Genomic DNA, 21,818 nt, shown 5'->3' with positions numbered 1-21,818 from the left:
AAATTTGCAAGTCTGGTGCCTGGAAGTTTGGGGTTAATGGCCTTGAGAGTTATAGGGTAAGTTTGAAATGCTGTGTTTGTGGGCAGAGAGGAAACTGAGCTCTGGTTTCAGCATGTTGATTTTGATAAGTTTCTCTGATTTGAATTATTGAATAACTGTTGATAAAGAACTTAGGAGAGAGACTAGGGCTGGCTATATAGATCTAGCAATCATCTGCAAAGTCAGTAAAACCAAAAGGAGAAGGTAAGATTGTCATGGGTAAGACTATAAAGAGTAAAGAGAAAGAAGTTTAGAAAAAAGTTGGAGAATATCCACCACTGGAGTGCATGACATGGATAAAGAATCTAGAAAAAGAGATAGAGAGGACCTATTAGATAGGAGAAACCAGTAATAGTTGAGTCTTGAAAACTCAGAAAGAAGAGAGTACCTAGGAGGAGAAGTTGGTCAGAATGCTGTAGAGATGTCAGAAAGGATAAAAATTGAGGAAAAAAAGAAGGCCATTGTATTTGCCAATTAAGAGATCTCCTTAAATCTAGAGAGAGCCCTTTCAGTTGAATGATGAAATAAGAACCTAGATTGTAAAGTGTTCATAGTAGAATTAGAGGAAAGAAATTGAAGGCACCAATTGCAGTTTACTTTTTAAAGTTGTTTAACTAAGAAGGGAGAAAAATATAGGAAGATAAGCATGATAGGGTCTAGTGAGGATTTTTTTAGGGATTGGGGAAACTTGAACTTGTTTGTAAATAGCATGAAAGAATAAGTAAATAGAGAAAGAGTAGGAGTGATTAAAGATGTTGAATTAGAACCTCTGAGGTCCCTTCCAGCTCTAAATATGTGATCCTATAATTCTGATTTGTAGAGCTTCAGAAAACTCTATTGCATATATCTGATAAGAAGGCTTTCAGAAATAATTTTATAGTTGTCAATTACTCCTAGAGTTGAAAAAAACTTTCTCAAATTTAAAAGATGACCATGATATTTGATTGTTTTTACAAACTAGCCCTAAAATATCTTGCTAACCTGACTTGAGTTCTTCACTTTTTTAGTGGGACCTGAGGCATTGTACGCCAGTTATTATGTAACTGATTTTATTTGTTTACTTTGGAATTTTGTTTTATCATCATCATCATCATGGTAATCTGTAGAAAGATAGTCTCTTATGTACTTTCTCCAAGATAAAAAAAAATATGAAAATTATATCAGAACTGTAATTATTTTTCAGGTAAATTTATATGAATTTCCCTGAGATTTTTTTTTAAATGCCTTTGATACTAAAACAAGACCCATTATAAATGTTATGCTATCCTGTTACAGATTTTAATTAGTTATTTGTGCTTTGTCTATTGTCAAAATCAAAATTTCACTTAATTCTCTCACAGGAACCAACTTTGACATTGAAATTGTAGCAAATAATATATCAGATACCACTTCTAGATAGGTGAAAAATATATTATTGTTTAATGATATATAGAAGTAGTGTACGTTTTTTGGGCAGTGACAATGTTTTTCTTAATGGACAATTTTTTGAATAATATACTTTGTAGTCTAAAAAGTGCTATTTCATAGAATTTTTCAAAGAATTTTATCCATTTTGGTCAGGATGGAAACTATCTTCCCCAAATTCCTATAGAAATAACTTCCTAGCAGTTCCTTTCTTAACAACCTTAAGTAAAACAACTTTATGGAGATACTAGGTATAATACAGTATGAAATTTCAGGTAAGAAGTTTGGGTTAACTGACTCCCACTGGGTGAAATTGATGAATTAAATTAATGTAGTTAAAAATAAATTAAATATCATGGAGAGTATTTCTGTCTCAAATAATGAAAACCTCAACAAGAAAAATATATCCTGACAAAGTTATTCCAGAACTTGTAATATCATCAAAGACCAAAGGTCATACAGCTGGCAGTGTAAGTTTTACTGATATGTTGTCAGCTATCATTAGCCTGCATCAGATACTTCCCAGAGGCTATAATTTTTAACAGTGGGATCTTACTAAGAATCTGACAGGAACTTTTTAAAAGAATATCTTACCTCTAAGCCTAAGCACTATCAGCCTACTTCTTCATTAAAGACCTTTCAAGAGAGCAAATGCTGGCTTCTAAAAAGAAGCAGAGTGATTACAATAATACTTCATTTTGCTGGTTTTATGTAAAGAAATTAATAATTCCACATAAATGATTTTTTCAGATAACTAAAACTGACTCTTTTAATGTCCAACTCATTCAAAAAGCATTTATAAGATAGTGTACTTCCCTGCCTTTCACAGATTTTGTCTAGATGCTGAAGGCTCCTCATGAATATGGATCATTACACTGTAGGACAGGTAGATGACATTGTGGTAGGATACCATACTTAGAGTCAGGAAGATTGCAGTTTGACTCCTTCTTCAGACACTTAATTTATCTGTGGAACTGTCTTATAATCTCTTTCAGGCTCAATTTATTAATCTGTAATAAGGGAATTAACACCTACCCCCACAGGACTGTTGTAAAGAATGTTATGTGAAAACTATTATGAATAATATTGAAATATATGGGGTTATTTACTCATATACTACAGAACTCTTAAAAAATGTTACATTTTGAATTTTTATATTTCTTCTTTATTATTTTCCTGTCTTTTCCTCATTACCACGGTATAAATTGAGTGGATTCAGTAGGAACTAAATGGGTTCCCCTTGGAGAAAAAAGTGCATGAACTTTGCTGCATTAAGTATTGTGACACTATATTATGTCTGAGAGACCATTTTTCCTTCCCTCCATACCTCTTTCCCATCCTCTCTCTATGCTGCTTTCCTTTCCCTTGCTGCCTTCCTTCTTCTTCCTCCCTAGCTTTCTTCACACCTCCCACTGCCCCTCATGGTTGAGGTTCTGAGATAAATGCTCCATAAAACAACTGAAATATGGATATATTTATGAAATGTGCTAGCAATTACTTACTTAAGCAAGACTAAAATTTTCTAAGTTCTGCATAGCAGGGCTTCTTAAACTTTTTCCACTTGGGGTTTCTTTTCACCTAAGAAATTTTTACATGATTCTGGGTATATAAAACATGTATACAAGTCAAACATGTACTGATGAGGTCATAATTTTGCCTCCACCCCCCCCCGGTCAGTTACATGTCCCCATATAAGATTTCAACCCACTGTTTAAGAACCTTTACTGTAAAGCATTTGTAAGTTTCAAGAGTAGCCACCGACAGTCATCCTGACCTCAAATATAAAGTAACTTATACCTCAATGAGACAAGCCAGAGAGTTATAAAAGAATAGATTTACTTATAGCTTATAAGGATGATTTGTCAAACACTGGGGCAAAATATATATATATATATATATATATATATATATATATATATAATTAATCCTGTTTCTAGTTGATTAGACTGCCAATAATATCTTTCCTGTTTCATTCTTTTATCCATGGAAATGATAGTTGAATGGTGACCATTGTGCCCAAGATAATATGCCAGGCCTACAAAAGCAGGAATTTGTCTTGATGGGCTTTTTATACCATCAATGGGATATCAGGTCATTCATGTCACCTTAGCCTCCTGTTGTCTTTGAAACAAAGAAATCCTTATAATTGCCTAGTGGCTAGAGGTTCCATCCATCTGTCTGGATCTCCCAATTCTAAAGTGGTTTGAAAGCCTATCTGCTCCAAAACCAGAAGACTTCTTTCCCTCTTTTGTTGGCTTCTTAAGGTCCATACTTCATTGTAAGGTTCATACCTCATGTAAGGCTATTACTGAACAGAGTGAGAATAAAGAAAATAAACAAAAATGTTTAGGAAAAAAGTAGAATATGTAGAAAAATGGAAAGCTCATTTTGGTTCAAGTGTTGCTTCCTTCCTTCTCTCTTTTTTGCACTTGACTGGGCATACTTATGTGAGTGATTGATTTGACAATATGTCATGAAGTAGGAGGAATTGATAAAGATAAACTGTTGGATATAATATGCCAGATATTTGGAATCATGTTTTCAATTTAGTTTCCTGGTGAAAGTGAAAAGTGTTGAAGACAAAGTTTTATTTTATTATAAGAATGTATATATTTATTTTCTTGCTTGCTACCGAGAATCAAAAAAAAAAAAAAAAAAAAAAAAAAAGAAAGAAAGAAAAAGAAGTGCATTCCCAATTAAAATTGCATTAAGATTTAATACTTAGAAGCATTGACATCCTTTAAAATGATCTGTGCTCAAATTTGATCAGAGGAGAATACATTATGTAGTCTTTGGAAAATTGCATCTGTTTGAAAAATAAGGTACACGTTATCCACAATTTCTAGAGGTTTATGATTGCATGCAAACAAACATTTAAAATAATGTTAGTTTGTAAATTAAGAATCTTGAGCAATGTGATATCAGCCCATTCTTATAAAACTTAAAATTTAAGAGTAAACATATTGGGGATTAATCATTGATTCTGAAGCAGACCCAGAACAGTAGAAGCTAATTTGAGTAGTCTTATGTTTATTGGAAAGGCATGGTAGTTGAACACAAGGTTTCCTCTGAGGAAATTTTCCCTAGTGAACCTGTGTTCCTAAACCTCCAGTGATGAGGAAGGCAGAAATAATGCTGTTATTCAAGGAAGGGTTATAGAGAAGATGAATAGATACAGTGGGATTTGTTGTATTTTGTCTAATACTTTTTGGTTTTTTATTTTTCATAGCTTGCCCTTAAGGATCCTGTACACACGGTGTCACTGCAGCAGTTTGTCTACGAGAAGCTCAAAGCACAGCAGGAATTGCTGGGAGAGCAAAGCTTTCAATCTCTCATGGAGACAGTGGATACAGAAATTGTTAACCAATTACAAGAATTTTTACAGGGCTTCTGAAAGCCCAGGTGGAACATTGGGTGACTAACTCTCTCTTCCCAAAATAAGATAAATACCAAGCTTACTGAGATGGAGCTGACATGCTAAAGAAATCAGTTGTGAAAGAAAGTAAAGAAGCAGAGATCACAAAGCCATTTTTTTGGTTTCAACATTGGGAAAAAGTGGAAAAGGCTTCATAATGAGAGTTTACAAACCTGTTCCTTAAGAGAGTAGTTTTGTACTGGGGGGATTGGGTGGGGGGGACCTGGAGTTTGCAAAAGGAAATGTGTTCATTGAAAATAGCTGCTTAGTTTATTGTTAAGAGAAGAAAATGGTTTTGATTATCCTTTAATCATGTACTCTTAACACATAAAAAAGAAGCAAAGGTTGATCTTTAATGTCTGAAATGTTCTCCTGCAGCAAAAATTAGCTCAAGTTGGTGACTGCCTTACCCATTTTTTAAGTGAATGAAACTACAGATTTTTTTTTTAAATGGCAAAGCCATTTTTGGATATAATTGGAGACTAAGAAATTTGGTCATTAGGTAAAAATATATATATATATATATAGAGAGAAATATATATTCCTAAGATTATCTTGAAAGGGAAATGTTTTCATCTAAAAACAAAGAAAAAGAAAGCCAGTTATATCAGCCAAATGCTTTTATTTTCATTGTACTAATCTGATATAGGGACTGTTGTTAGTAAAGGGATATTTTTCTCATTTTATTTTCAGGAAACACTTAGTCTTTAACTATGTACTGTAAGGCCTGCACAATGAACTTGGGATACTGCAGTGTCAGGTAGGAGACCTGAGTTCACTGTTCACTCACTTCCTTTTTATTAATTATTAGGGCCAGTAACCCTATTATGAGCCCCAGGAAAACTAAGGGGCTAACTATAGACCATCCTCATGAAAAGAAATAAGTTGTCCAGGGGGTACCTATCTCACCTTCCTAAAATGCAAAGGGAACAGATATGAGTTGGGGCCTTAAAAGATGTTGGGACGGTCAGAAGGCAGTATAAGAGATCATATATATATAGCGATGCAAAGTCTGCCTTCCTGCTCCTCAGAGAATAATATGTAGTACCAAAAAAGAAAAAAAAAAAAGTAAAAAAGCCTTACTTTGTTTTACTTCCCCTGTTGTAAGAAACCTTTAAAACTTTTTTTAGGAAACGTTCTAAATTAAGGATAGGAAAATTTTGATCTTTCTATAGAAAGTTGGGTACAGTATATAACTGTAGGGAACCCAGTGCCCCTTTGTAAACTGTGGAACCCAAAATGTGTTCGAGTATTTGATGTTTTCAGCAAGACAAAGAACGTTTTTGGTCTCATTAAAGTTCCAAAGATACCTCATCTCTGTCTGATTTAATTTGATTGGTTGCTTTCTCTTTCTTTCCCTTCTTCCCTCCCTCCCAACCCAAATGGCAGTTTCATAACAAATTTCACAAGGAATTTCGAGCAGACGCCTCATTTCACAACTCAGTAAGAAAATAAAAGGTAATCACAAAAGGCTTCTTAATCTGGACTGCATTCCACATCTTTTCTACATTTTTATCATCCAGTTTAAGATTGCTCCAAATGGAATCTGTTAATTTGACATGACTTTATTATGTTAGATAAACTTTCTTGTAATCTGAACAGAAATGACCTAATAAGCTCTTTAAAAATAATCCTCAGATTTCAGATTTATAAATTTTCAATGAAGCCAAAGGACAGTATCTCAAAAGTCTTAAAACTTAATAACTTGAAATTGTATTAAGATTTTTGGGATACAATGTATTTAAAAATATTTTGCAAACATGTCTTTTGACTTCATATAGTATCAGATAGGACTTGAGTTTCAGATTGCAATTTTATTACATACCAGGACTTGAGTTTCAGATTGCAATTTTATTACATACCAAAAAAAATTTTAATACCATAAAAATGTCTTGCTCCATAGTTTTGTAATACTCGATTAAACACAAACTTTTTTTGAAGAAAATTTTCTGTAAATATTGAACGATTATCATTTTTCTAATTCAAATTCCTTTTACTGACCCCTTGACAGGATCTCCAAGAAGCCACATTTTAAAAACACAAATTATTTTCTAATTTTCATTGAAGTTCTGGCTATAGCTTGAAGGTAAATACTGATATAGGCCCTGCCTATCTATCACATCACTTGATTTTCTTTTTGAGTTGATTTTTTTTCCTAGTCCCTGCTCTGGGCCCCAATTAGTGCTTCATTCCATTGTGAGCTGGTAGAAATACAGAAAAGAGGTAGCTCAGGCATGCTATCTTTCTTGTTTCTCTGTATATCCCTATGGGACAGGGTCTCCCTCCCTAGTCGTCCATCTCTTTATGCCTTACCCATTTTTCAAGCATGTGTTCATTAGCCAGAATACCTAAACCAGAGAGTACTATATGTGAATTCATTTGTAATTTTCATCCCTTCAACTTTATGGAAGCAAAGATTATATACTGGATGACCTGTGATGGTTCTTTATAAGCCTATGATTCATTGAAGGTACTTTTTCATATTCTATCTTTGAATCATACCCAATTCAAAATTAAACAGCCATCACTCTCTGTAAGCTTCTGGTTTGATGAGTAACTGATTCTTTCACAAATTGCATCTTGGTTTGGTTTGTTTCCTTAAGCCTCATCACAGAGGAAGATCTATATGGGAAAGCCTTTTAAAATAGAAAGCATACCAAGAATATGTCCAGATATTAAGAACTTGAAAGTAGTTTAGAAGATGATAAAATTCCTCGACAAATAACTGACAAGAAAAGTAATTTTTGACATAAATATTTATTACAGACTTTACTATCAATATTTTGCAGCAGAATAAGGCAAACTTTCTGTGATAAGGTATCTTATCACATCTTATCCTGCATCTTATCCTTTAGCTTTCATTAGTTTAAATTTCTTGAATTTAGGAAAATATCTTTCAGGAATTAAATGTCCTCCTTGGATATTTCTAATGAAAGTTTATTTACTCTAAAGTGTGATTAAAATAGTGTCACTTTGTTTCTGCCTAATCTGAAAGCATCAAATCAAATACTGAGATTTTGATCTATTGGATATGAAATATACCAACAGTTGTCAAAGCATCAGGAATAATGCAAGCCGAAAACTCAAATACTTGATAGCCCCCCCCCCCCAAAAAAGGAGAAATACTCAACTTCCTACCTAACTTTACCTTTCTCTACTTGTCTTTTCAAGCCATTTTTGATATAATACATGAGTTAAGCCTCATGAGAGAGTAGCAGAAAATTAAACTAAGTTTCCTAAGCCCTGCAGCTAAATCTATGAAACATGAATCACAAATCCTGATTCACTCACTGTAATCCTTTGACCATCAGCCGTACGAGTTGGACCACTAGATGTCACAATTGAGCTAAGAACCATTATAACAACACTTAGGATCCTAACTCTTATAGGATAGGGGATAACACATAGGTGGCCAAGCCTCAAAACCTCTGATATAGGTGTGGAAGAACTGTTGCTGGAGATTTCATTAAGTAGGAAACACAGGCCCCAAATGAGAGATGAATTGGTAGTGTTGCCTTTTTGTATGGGTTAGTATGATAGCATAAGCAGACCAAGAGAATGGCCCAGAGTAGCATTCACATAGGTGGTATTCCTTAGGGAAGTGTGGAAAATTCAAGATAAAACAGGACATTCAGAACTAGAGCCTCTGCAAAGCATAAACATCAACATGCACTGGAATCTCTTGAGATTCCATGTTTACATCTTTTCATTAGTTGTCATTATGCATCATTGCTCTTTTTCAGGGCATAAATTATGCTTCCTTAACTGTTAGGAGAACAGTTATTATTTTTACTTTTTATCTGTACAATTGTGTTAAAAGTCTCTCCTTCCTTTATACAAGAATGTGGTTTAGATATAAATTTTTCAGTATCTTAATGGAAGATCTCAGGGCTATAAAAATAAAAATGCCACTCCTCCACCAAGCATAATCCTTAATTTTCAGCAAATTTCCAGAAAAATTAGGAAATACCCTAAAATATTTTTCTAGTGATACTTATCTCTCTTTCTTTTTTCTTCAACTATCTTTCCACATTACATAACTCATAGAATCATATCTCCAAGTCAATTAGGAAAGAACCCCACCATACATATCTAGCATCCTCATAATTGGGGTGGAGGTAGGAGAGAATGATTTATACAGTTAATAATTAGAAATTATGTATCATTATAAATAGAATGAGAAAGGCAAAAATAGGGTACCAAATCCTGCAGTGGAAAGAATACTGATTTTAGAATGAGAAGACCTTGATTTGAATTCTTTTTGACCTTGGACAATTTATTTCATCTTTCTTGGGACGCTGTAGTTTTATCAACACTGAGTCTAAACAATTGCTCCAATGGTTTCTTTGGGTGGTTTAGTAACAAACATAATTCAGTTCTGGTGATTTATGTGGAGAAAAATAATACTGTCCAAAGAAACATAAAAAAATATTACTCAGGACCAAGTCCTAAACAAAAAAACTTTGGGGGAACAGGCAATATTTTTATCATACGAATCACAGTAAAGGGATTCAGAAGAAAAGGGGCAGATCTGGAAAATGACTAACAATGTCTGAAAATGAGATTTCAATTTCTTATCTATGACATATGGTCTCTTAACTAAGGATAGAGTGTATCCAATAAATTAGAAAAATCCATCTGAGATCATCTCCTATTAGAGAGGTGATAGACTCAGGGTGCATATTGAAATAAAGTATTTTCTTTTACTTGACCAATAAAATAAGGGAATTAGTTTTGTTTGACTATGCAAATTTATTACAAGGCTTTCTTTTCTTTCTTTTTACAATAGGGGAAAGAAAATTTATTTTTGTTATTTGAAAATTTATTTTTAAAAAATAAGTTGCAAACTTTTAAACATCTGGGAATCAATTTAGCAAGGCATCCTCGGAACTTATATAAATACAATTACAAAACACTTTTAAAAATATAGAATGAGAGAGGCTGGATTGTACCAAAACAAATAAAAATGACAATTTTATTTAGATTAATTCTAAATCTAGTGCTATACAAATCAAACTATGCAGGAGCAGCTTCATAGCACTATACAATTCACTTGAAGGAATAAAAAGGTCTTAGAATCTCAAGGGGAGTTATGAAACAATAAGAATGAAGAGAGAGTAGTTCTTTGTCTTACGTATTTGCAACAACTCTGATATGAATCCAATGTCCAAATGATACATTAGAAATTGATACAAATATATCTAAGACCAAGAACCATTCCCCACTGATTGATCCCAATGAATGAAAACAATATTGGCTACATTTTCAAATGAATATGATTTCACTTGCTCCTCACCTACCTAGAAGATGTGAACAGCTAGTTATAAAAAAGAAAAAAAATGCAAATTATTAACAATCATATAAAAGACTTTCAAATCACTAATAAGAGAAAAGTAATTTAAAGCAACTCTTAATTCATCAAGTGGACAAAAATGATGATATATGGAAATAGTCTATTGTCAGAAGAGTTGCAAAAAGACAAGTACAGTAACATATTGTTGGAACTTTAAATTTGTTCAACTATTCTAGAAAGTAATGTAGAATTATTCTGAGAAAGTAGCCAAAAATGCCCATGTCCTTGGAACTAGAGATTTCATTACTGAGCAAATATCCCAAGGAAGTCAAGGCAGAGAGTTTCTTATGCATGTCTGTGCATGCACACGTGGATATATACGTGTGTATATTTATGTTTCTATGTAAGATAAAGAAGTGAAAACAAAGATACTCATGGATTGGGTAGTAATTAGCTAAAAAATTATTGCTTATTATTGGGCTATACCAATACAGGTAAAAATATTACCTAGATTAATTTATAGATTTAATGTTATGCTAACCTATACAAATCTTCATGAATGTAATGAAATATCACTCTGCTATATAAGATAGTACCTAAAGAATTCAGAGCAGGGTAGGAAAAATTGTATTAACTGATGCAAAATGAAGTAAGCAGAAGCAACAACAACAAAAAACAATATGCAGGATGGATACATATTGTAAATTTTAAAAAAACAACCTAAAATAAATACTATGTAATCATAATGACCAAGATTAACTCTGGTCAAAAAAAGAAAATGCACCTCCTCTTGGTTTACCAGTATAAAGTATTGCATTTACTGTTGGACTCATTTGTCAGCTGATTTTGCTAAATTGCTTTTTCTACTTCCTTTTTTCCCCTTCATTATGAGGGATGATTCCCTGAGTAAGGGAAGGGGGCAAAGGGAAATATGTTTGGAAATGAAGGTAATGTAAAAACAAAAGTTAGCAATAAAAATTTAAAATGTGAAAGATTTGTGGTGTAAAATAAATCACATTGGCTTTGTCTTGCAAATAGCATCAGAAGAGGTTTAAAGTAAAAAGGGGAGGAAGCATACATGGAATTGTCAAGTATGTTGCCATGGAAGATAACAAATGCAACATAGATTTGTGAAGAGTACAGTATAAATCCTATCACAAGAAAACTAATGACTTCATAGATACCATTGCGATAGTGTTCATACTTAGGTTTTGGAAGGGCCTATTATTGAAAAGGAACAGAACAGAGAAAACAGACAGGAAGAATAAATTGTAGAGGGAATAATGCAGCCCATTGAAGTTGCCCTTTCTTTGGGCCTTCACAAATGTAGTCTCAAATTTTGGAAACTAATTTTCTTGGCTCATTTGCGCTCACCTTATTTGAAAAGTAGAAATTTATGAGGTTAATTCAGATCTGAATATTCAGTATCTCACTGTGATCACAGACAAGGAACAGCATTGAAATTTCAGGGCAGAAATTAGCAAAGCAAAAATAGGCTAATTTACTATATAAGTAAAGTTTCATTTCCATTCTCCTAGAGTAGTTTAGGACTCAATTCTATTATAATTTACACTGGAATGTATAGCCTTATCCAAACCTCCCTTTCTCATGTTCAATTCCCCCATATCATCAAATGAGATGTTAATTGGCACATGGTAATTGTTATGTAAATATTAGCTATTGTATACCTTGGTGTTCATCCTTTCTCTGCAGCTCCCAAATTGGCATACCTCAATTGTTGCTTGCTACTTGACAGTCTTTCTTCACCTGTTCCAGTTAGTTAAGGGGGAATAAATCTATTTTATCAAATATCTTTAATAAGAATGTGATACTCAAGATATATAGATAACTAACAGAAATGTAATCCAAAAATTACTTAAAGGGTCACAATGGCTCTTAAAAGAAAGGGGGAAATTAACTATAGCATTTATATAGTGCTTTAAAGTTTACAAAGTGCCTTACAAATATCTCATATGATCCTTACAATATCCCTGAATGGTAGATGCTATTATTATCTCCATTTTACAAATGAGGAAATGAGACAAGCAGATATTTATTTACTTGCCGAGGATCTCACAGTTAGCAAATACCGGAGGCTGGATTGGAACTCAGAGCTTTGCAATTTTTAAATCCAGTCATCAATCCATTATACCACTTAATTGCCTCCAATCATAAAATAGAATACTCCAAATTATTGATGATGATGATAATGATAGTTAGCTTCTATATAGTACTTGAATGTTTAAAAAGTGTTTTTACAGATACTATTTCATTTTATCTTTATAACAACCCTGTGAGGCAAGTAGATGAAACTTTTTGCCCAAGGTCACACAGTCAGTAAGTAGCTGACTAGAATTTGAAGTCAGGTCATCTTGACTGAAATATCAGTTTTCTATCCACTGCACCACTTAGCTGAAATGTAAACAAAACAACATAAGCTCCTGCACCCAGAAAATGGATTTCGGAGGAAAGATGGGCACACTGATGCATTTGGTGTGTGAACTGACTTGATCTAGCCAACCCGAAAAGCAATTTGGAGTTATACAAAGTGACAAATATCCATGTCCTTTAGCCCAGAAATCCTGCAGTTAAGTGTTATACTCTGAGGAGGTCAATGAAAAAACAAAAGATCATATAGTCATATAAGAATTTTTGACAGTGACAACTTAAACAAAGTAGATGCCTATCGGTTGAAAATTTATTAAGCATATTGTACAGATTGTTACTGTGCCATAAGAAACAATGAATTAGATGAATAGAGAGAAGCATAAGAAGATACATGAACTGCTAAGTAAAATAAGCAAAACCCTATGAGCCCCATGGCACAGACTTCTGACACAATCAGATTTCTTTGCCCACCAGAGCCTGCTACATTTACCATCCTGTCTCCTGGCTTTCTTAGACTATAACTCTAGCCCTTTAAATTTTCCCTGCTCTGGGAAAGATAGTGTCAAAGAGTAATGAATGACAACAGTGTTCCAGAACCTCAAATCCTTAACTTTTCCTCACTTAGTTATCTTTAAGTATATCTGTTTATCCAATCCATATTGAAAAAAAAAATCCTCACTGGGTCCTTTAGTAGTATGTCCTCCAGGCATCATCTTGCATCTGTTTTCTTTTTCTTAGCCAAACCTCTAAAAGAACACTACATTCATTGCTTCTACATCCTCTTGTTTACTTCCCAACTCTTTATAACCTGGTTTCCAACCTCAAACAACAAACTGCTCTTTCCAAGGTTAACAATGATCTAATTGCCAAGTCTTAGTGCCTTTTTTTCTTCATTCTCAACTTCTATGCTGTCTTTGATGCTGTTGATTTCCCTGAATGATCTCTGCACTGAGTTTCCATGATGCTATTTGTCACTTTATTCTTTTCTGCTTGTCTGTTCCTTCTCAGTCCCTTTTAGACTCAGTCTCAGTCCTTCATGTATAGCTTGACAATATAGTATTACCTAAGGCTCTGCCATAAGTCCTCTTCTCTCAATACTTTCATCAGCAGCCATGGGCTTAATTATTGTCTCTGTAGAGACTCACAGATCTATATAGTCAGATTGTTTCTCTCCGGAATTTCAGTCAGCACTCCCATCCATATCTAAACTGGATATCCAGGAGATATTTCAAACTCAACATGTCCAAAGCTGTGCTCAGTAAACTTCCCCTAAACTCTCTTTTAAAGCTTTCCTGTCCAAAGATATCACCATCCTTTCAACATCTCAGATTCATAATTTTGACATTCTTCTGGAACAACCTTTCCTCACATATCCAGTTAGGTAATACTAAAGATTCTGCCACATTGCACATATCTAATCAGATGGCAAATCTTGCTCTTTTTAATTCCACAGTACGTTTTTCATTTGACCACTTCTCTTTACTCACATAGCCACCATTTTAACTTTAAACCCTCTTCACCTATCACCTGGACTATTGCAATGGCCTTCTAATTTCCCTGCCAAAATTCTCTCCCTATCCAATCCATACTCTAAGTGTCAAAGTTCCTTTCCTTATGTGCAGATATGTTTCTCCTTGTACTCAATAAACTCCAGGAGCTGTTTTTTGGGTATTAGGTGGTACAATAAATAAAATGCTGGACCTGAAGTCAGGAAGACTCATCTTTAATTCAAATCTATATTTGGAAACTTGCTAGATATGTGACCTTGGGCAAATCACTTAGCTCTATTTGCCTTAATTTCTTCATCTGTAAAATGAGCTGGAGAAGGAAATGACTAACTACTTAAGTATCTTTGCCAATATAATCCCATTTGAAGTCACAAAGAGTTGTATATGACTCAACACCTGAACAACAATAGAAACAACAAGCTCTCTTTAACTTCTAGGATGTCCTTCCTTTGGCTTTTAAGGTACTTTAGAATCTGGCCCCATCTTTTCAAGCTCATTTTCCTATTATACTCTATTCTTCTCATCATACTGAAGCAGGTTGTGGTCCCTTTAAGAAACTATTTCCTTTTGATCTGTGATCCCTTTCATATTCTCAACCATTCCTGGGGAAGGCATATCCCCCCAGAAAAGTTTTCTTTCCAAGATGCCAGGACCTTTGATTCAATTAGAAATCCTGGTCAAAAAGCACCCCTTTGAAGAGTTGTTAATTCCAATAGGAGACTGTGCCAGCTCCCACCTGGTCTGACCTGCTTGGGCTGTCCCAGCCTCCCACCAAGATAGCCAATATAACAGTTTCCATCAGCTAAAGTCTTTGCAAATGGTCTTAGATAACTCATTCAGCAGTCAGGATTCTTCTGCCCACTGAGAAAACATTCTCAGTGCAAAACTCCATCTTCCCATAGATTTGCCACTATTAGAAGTCAGTCTCTTGGTAAACTTGATTTCTATCCAATAATAAACTTTCATTTTGCAACTAATAATTCGGGAATGAGTGAATTCTTTGAATCCTAAAACCTGTGGCCTATTTTAAAGGGGATTCTTAATAACTCTCTTGTTGCCATTAATCTCTAGACCACCAGGAATTGAGACCACTCAAACTGCATCAATACTACTGTCATTTAGTAAAACTAGTTTCTTCTGTATTCCTTACCTACTGCATTTTATCTTGTTCCTATGATTTTGGAGTGTATTGCCCCTCAACTCCACCTCATATAATCCCTCACATTAAGATTTATCTAAAATGCCACCTTCTCAAAGCTTTTATTGATCCCTTTAACTGCCTTTGCTGCCTTAACTGCCTTATATTTAATTAACACATATCTTTTTTTTTTTTTTTTTTCATTTATTCCATTAGATTGTAAGCTCTTTGAAGGCAAGGATTATCTTTTATCTCCTTTTGTATCCTTAGCACTTAGCACATTCCCTAGTACATTGTAGGTGCTTAATAAATGTTTAGTGATTGATAATTCTCTTGGGATTTACATGTACATGTTCTCCCTGACAAAAGTGTGCATATACCTTGAGAAAAGCAATTATTTTATTAATTCTATCTCTAGGATAATAAAGAAATATAAATTTCAAAATAAAATATGTGAGACAACGTCACTGATGTGGTTCCTGCTCCAACCATTTTCTAGATTATTTTGTTGTTATTTTTTATATTTGGGGCACCACATTTTAGGAAGAAGGTATAGGGCATCCAAAATTGGGTAGTCCCATTTGTACCTAGCAAATTTCTTCTAAATTTTTTAGCCAGAAAAGAAAAGACTTAGAGGAGATATGATAGGAGATATGATAACTCTATTCAAGTATTTAAGAGGCTATTGGGCAAAAGGGATTGTGTTCTATTGTGTGTTCTATTCAGCTTCAGAGTATTAGACAAGAAGTAATGTGGAATCTATAGAGAGGCTGATTTAAGATAAAATCAAAGAACAAATTTCTAGTAATTTAAATTTCCCAGAAGTGCGACAGGTTACCTTGAGAGGCTCTGAACTCTGGGCTCCATAGTAGGTGACCACTTGTTGGGAACATTTCAGAGGAGACTCTTCATTAGGTAATGATGGATCTTTGGTGTCTTACAGAATAGTTGATTCTGGAAGAGATGGGGAGTCACTGGATGAATGTGGATGATGATATAGTCAAAACTGGGATTTAGAAAGATAAACTTAACATCTAAGTGAAGAAAGTAGTATGGGGGAAAGATTTGAGGTAGAATGAGACTCTGTGGAGAGACCCTTTCATTTTGAGAGGAGAAGAGACCCCCTTCTCATTCCAGATGTCCCATTAGATATACTTGACAGGTCCAGTGCCTGTGCTCTCCTTTTTTTTGCATTAATTGTAGAATCTTGTAGGATCTATTAGTCACAGATTGTTAACAACATCAACAACAAATCAACAACATTGGCAACATTAATCAACATTGGGGATACTGCATACTAGCCTAATCCTAGCCAGTTTGTCTGTGAAAAAGAGAGAAACAATAAAAGGGTAAAACACTCAGGTTTGTAGTTGTAGGTTGTAGCAGTATCACTTCTCTGCGATCTAAGGAACATCATGTTAATGTTAAGGGAAAAGACCATTAATATTTTCCCCATTTACTTGACAACTCATGACTTAAGAGACAGCATGCTGAATATGGATGACGTGGGAGTAGTTAAATGATGCAGTAGATGGAGCACAGGGGTTGAAGTCAGGAGAACCTGAGTTTGAATCCAGCTTCAGACACTCACTGTGGTGATCCTAAGCAAGTCACTTAATCCCAATTCCCACCACCATCAAAAAACTACTATTGCTGTTGCTGCTGCTACTAGTACTACTATTACTACTACTAGAACTAGTACTACCACTACTACTACTGTCACTTCACTACTTTTATTACTTTATTACTAGTACCACTACTACCACTACCAAAGTCCATAGAAAAATAGAAAAATCAATCTGTTTTTACATCGTTGAAAATAGCTTAAAAAATCTTCAGGCTCAGTGTATCCAGATCTGTTCTGCTAATAAATCCTTGTTGGTTTTTTCATATAGTTTGAGGGCAGAACTATATTCACATTTTCTTTGTATCTCTAGCCCTTATTATAGTGCTAGCCATATAAGTAAATACTATCTTGATAGTTAAGTCAACAAGTAGACAAGCACAAATGCTTGTTGGTTGTTTGATTAACAATAATGATAATAGTTCATATTTGTGACTGATATTGTGGATGGTGGATATTAAAGGTACAAGTAGTTTTGCTGGAGTTACATTTATCCACATCTAGCTGGTTCCCTTGATTTCTGCTTTTAAAGAGCAGGGTAGACAGTCACATTAGTCAGTCAATTAATTAACCAGCTGAGAGGAGTAGTATATTATTTGACTACCAAATCAGTAACCTACCTCCTCCTCCTGTTGATTCACTCATAAGCCTATGACACTCCCTATCCCCCACAGGTTCAACAGAGGATTAGAAATAGAATCTTGTTGCACATATTTAAACTATCAGATTGCTGGCTGTCTTGGGGAGAGATAGCTAAAGGAAGGAGGAAGAAAAATTTGGAATACAAAGTCTTACAAAAATGAATGTTGAAAACTATCTTTACATGTACTTGGATAAATAAAATACTATTGAGGGGAAAAAAAAGATCTTGAATATTCTTTCTACTCCTGAAAATAACCAAAAATAGATAATTTCTCTCCTGTCTCAACCCATGCCTTTTGACTTACTGAAACAATCAAGTAGCCCAGAAAGCCCAAATAAATTGTACAAGATTTTCAAATAATAAGCTGCAAGATTTTAGCATTAGCTTTGACTACTTTCTCCTAAGTTTCCTTATATCCATGGAAAAGAATGAGACAAAGAGAGAGGAATTTAGCAGGTTTTAGAAATCATGAAGATTTTCATAGCAAATGTGCCAATAGACCAAGGTTGGAAGGAAGTACTGATGTTGGTTTTGCTTGATCTCACCCCAGCCATGTTTCATGACATGCTTGTCTCACCTAGTTAGTTCCAAAATTCACTGTAGTCTGCTCTGCATCTGTTGAGTTTCTGCTTTAGGTTTGCAGCTCCTTAGCTATTTGTATAGCAACCTCAGTTTTCCCTTTTTTCCTGGAATAATCTCAGTTCTAGCCTTTCCAGTCTTCCAAGCAGTAGTAGTAATGATGGCACACAGGACATCCCTTTTTCAAAAGGAAAAGTAAAAATAGAATTTAGATGGGGAAGCCTCGTTTGTTCTAAGCCCACAAAAATCAAAGCAGAGTCTAGTTAAAAGCTATGTCTCAGCCTTGGATCACTCCTACCATCTACTGTAGCCTTTACTACTGCTCACTTATTGCTGAAAAAAGCTGGAAAAAAAATCACAAAATCTTGTTGACACAATAAATATCTTACATAACCTCAACTGGACCCTCACAGTGGCAAGGCAATCCTTTTATATCTACCTAATAGACTCACAATACCACCCATCACAGTAGGTTTTACAGATCTTTTCACCCCTTCTCAAACCTCATATTTCATTGAAAAAATTGAGGTTATTATTCTGAGCTCTGAGAGCTCCCTCTTCTCCCCTCTTCTGTGTCACTCAGGTATTTTCTACTGTTGGGTCTTGCATCCCCCCCCCTCGCCTTGCCGTTAAGACTCAAAATTGAGTCTTACATACCATTGTGAAGGATAGAAATGGATAGAAAAGAAAAACAATGATCCAGGTGCTTGGCACTCTGACTCCATTCTTGTCCAAAACTACCCTGGAGTAGAATTATGTTATCTCTCTTTCTGCCTATGCCCTCTTTAGAAGGCCCTATCTATCCAAGAATGGTTCTACTTCCTTCTCTGACAGGAACTGAGCCAGGATCAAAGGCTGTAAGTTTTAAGTTGACTTCTCTCTCTTGGTTATCTCTCTGAAGTAAAGACAACAGCTGTAAAGTGTTAGATTAACTGCCTTCTCAGCTTCTATATCCTGCTTGTAGATGCTAATTGGCTAGGGACCCTTTAAAAGTTCCCTGACTCAGTTGTTCAGGGTCGAATGATTTTTAGACATGAGTCCCATTCCACCAGCTAGTCTAATGGAATGTTCTCCTTAGTTGTCTTTACCTGTGTGCTTCCTTGAATTCTTTTAAGTCCTGACTAAAATCCCACATTCTACAGAAAGCCTTTCTTGATCCCCCTTAATGCTTATGCCTTTCTTCTGTTGTTTCCAGTTTATTCTGTCTATATTTTGTTTGTACATAGTTGTTTATGCATTGTTTTTACTTTAGTCTGTGAGCTCCTTGAAAGCTGGAACTGTGCTGGCATTTCTTTGTATTCCTAGTGCTTAGCACAGTGCCTGCCACAGGTAAGTAATCAGAGTGCTGGTAAGCACTTAAACAGTTGTTGATTGATTGACAAAAGAAATGGAGATCCCAGGGTTCTGGAAAGCAATTTCCTCACACATTTCTTTGTCTTTCCGAGCCTCTTGCCTCTTTATCCCAGTTAATTCTAGAAAGTTTTTGAAAGCCCCAATATAAAGCACTTTCTTTATAACAACTCTGTGTGTGGGTGGTTGGGGGAAAGTATCAGAATCATAATATGCAACACTTGAACTGGAAGGGAGAAGAAGCCTTCTTTTCCAACCTAACCTTTACCAAGAAACCCCTCCACAACATTGCTGATATGAGGCTATCTAACAGGCATTATTACTCTTATTTAACAGATAAGGAAACAAAGATTCTACCTCCAAAATACACTCAGTAAGCTGCATGACCAGAACTTGAATGTAGGTTCTTAGAACCAGATGCCATACGTTTTCCAATTGCACCAATATCTTTAGTATTGGTGTGGGATAAGAATCACTTTGAAGTCCCAATTCTGCCTTTGACTAATTAATTGAGTGATGTTGGGGGGGAAAAAAAAAAGCACCTCATTTCTCTGGGCCTTAGTTTGCTTGTTCACAAAATGAAAGGATTTGACTAGATATAAGAATTCATCAGCTCTGAAATACTGTTATTAACAGCTTCACTACAAGTGAAATAATAATATAGAGACTGAAGAATGAGGGCTTGTAATAATAGCTGATATAGATTAAATTATTTAAGGTTTTTGAAGTATATATGTGTACAGGGCATGGGTGTATGTGTATATGTATGTGTATACATAGTATGTTTATATATATCATATCACATTTCAGATGTAGAAATTGAAATTTAAGAAATTGACTTTCCCAGCATCAGATAGTTAGCTAATATCAGAGGCGGAATTTGAACTCAGTTCTTCCATTGCTCCATCCAATCTAACATATCAAAACACAAGAATATTAATGGCTTCTGTAAAAATAGTGTTACATGAGATAGCAATATGGAGAGTTATATCAGGAAGAGAGGTCAGGAATACCCTTGTCTCTGTAATATAGCATTTAATTAAGGCTCCATGATAAAGACCCTGGCACCCATGGAAAGCATAAATGACTTTCAGCCTAAAGTTTATATTTTGTATTTCATTCTTTTGCCTGTAACCCTTATGGACCAATACTAACCACATGTCCTGGAGCCTAAGTCTAACATTGAGTAGACCATGAGCTGTGGTGCATCATCATATTTCCCTGGCTTCTGGGCTCTATTTTTTAAATCTCAGTAGGAAGCAGGCCTCTGTGTAGCTGTTCAGATCAAACCAGCAGGAAGATTAGCTTCCTGCTTCAGTAAACACCTGCAGTGCCAGCAAGCAAGGCCCACTGGAAATTTTTTAGCCAGACATTCTTTTTTCAGGGAGTTGTAGAATTCCATTTGGTCAGGTGGAGGCTCCCTGAGACAGAATGTATTTATTTCTGATTGCCCACAGATTTTTCTGTCAGTGCCCTTCCGTGTAGAAAACACAAGGTGCCTATTAAAATTTTTAAAATTTATTTTTTAATCCCCACAGTGGGATTTTCAGCTCAGTGGGCATAAATAGACCCAGTCAGCAATACTGAACAGAACAGGTCATCACTCTTCAACCCTCACTATCAGCATCTGCCATTTATCAATCTTTGTTTCTAGACAGCTTCTCATTTAATCCTTTGAAGAAAGGAGTGTACATGTTGTTAAGTACATTTTGCAGGAAAGGTAACTAGGTACAGGAAGGGTAAGTGACCTTCTATTGACCTCAGAGCTAGTTGTAGAATTGCCACAGAAGCCATTGAGACCAATCTTCTCATTTTATAGGTGAAAGAACTGAGGACCCAGAAAGCCAAATGATACTCAAAACAAAGTTAGAATTCCCCAAACTCAAGATCCCAAATCCAACACTTTTTTTTTTTTTTTTTTTTTTTCTGAGGCAATTGGGGTTAAGTAACTTGTCCAGGGTCACACAGCTAGGAAGTGTGAAGTGTTAAGTGTCTGAGTCTGGATTTGCACTCAGGTCCTTCTGACTTTTGCTTTATCCACTACACCACCTCAATGCCCCAAATCCAATACTCTTTTTACTTAGCTGGTAGTTTTAAAGGATGTTAGCATGGAGTCAGGAAGACCTAAATTCAAATGTTGCTTTAAGACATTTACAAGCTATATGATCCTGAACAAGCTGCTTAAACTCTTGATTTCTTCCCCTCCTTTGGATTCTCCATCATGCCTCCCTCATAATCCTCATTAACCACCAAGATCATATCAGGCTCATTTGGTGTTCACAACTCAATAGTACTCTTTGTAGAGGAGTGGGAAGCTTTTAAATAGGGTATCCAGGCCAGGCATCTCCCATCCAGCTGCCCTGCTTTGAAATTCTCCATCACGAGCCAAGGAAACTCGTCATCCTGAAAGATCACATCATTAGTGATTTTCATACTT

General features: G+C 35.1%; 1 protein-coding gene and 1 long non-coding RNA gene across 2 annotated transcripts in view; one reads left to right on the top strand and one right to left on the bottom strand.

The window, feature by feature from the left end:
* IPO11 (importin 11) overlaps positions 1-6,172 on the top strand; it is a 201,433-nt gene extending 195,261 nt beyond the window's left edge. Inside the window, exon 30 of the mRNA XM_074282418.1 lies at positions 4,673-6,172. Coding sequence (XP_074138519.1) covers positions 4,673-4,837 — 165 coding nt within the window. The 3' untranslated portion in view covers positions 4,838-6,172. The remainder of the gene's footprint in view (positions 1-4,672) is intronic.
* Positions 6,173-15,960: 9,788 nt separating this feature from the next.
* The window catches only part of LOC141551119 (uncharacterized), a 1,110,497-nt gene continuing 1,104,639 nt past the window's right edge, over positions 15,961-21,818 (bottom strand). Inside the window, exon 10 of the long non-coding RNA XR_012484789.1 lies at positions 15,961-16,139. This is a non-coding gene — a long non-coding RNA (uncharacterized LOC141551119). The remainder of the gene's footprint in view (positions 16,140-21,818) is intronic.

The sequence above is a fragment of the Sminthopsis crassicaudata genome, chromosome 1 (assembly GCF_048593235.1).
Source record: "Sminthopsis crassicaudata isolate SCR6 chromosome 1, ASM4859323v1, whole genome shotgun sequence".
Taxonomy (NCBI): domain Eukaryota; kingdom Metazoa; phylum Chordata; class Mammalia; order Dasyuromorphia; family Dasyuridae; genus Sminthopsis; species Sminthopsis crassicaudata.
The sequence above is the reverse complement of the archived record's forward strand: the minus strand, read 5'-3'. Positions and strand labels throughout refer to the sequence as shown.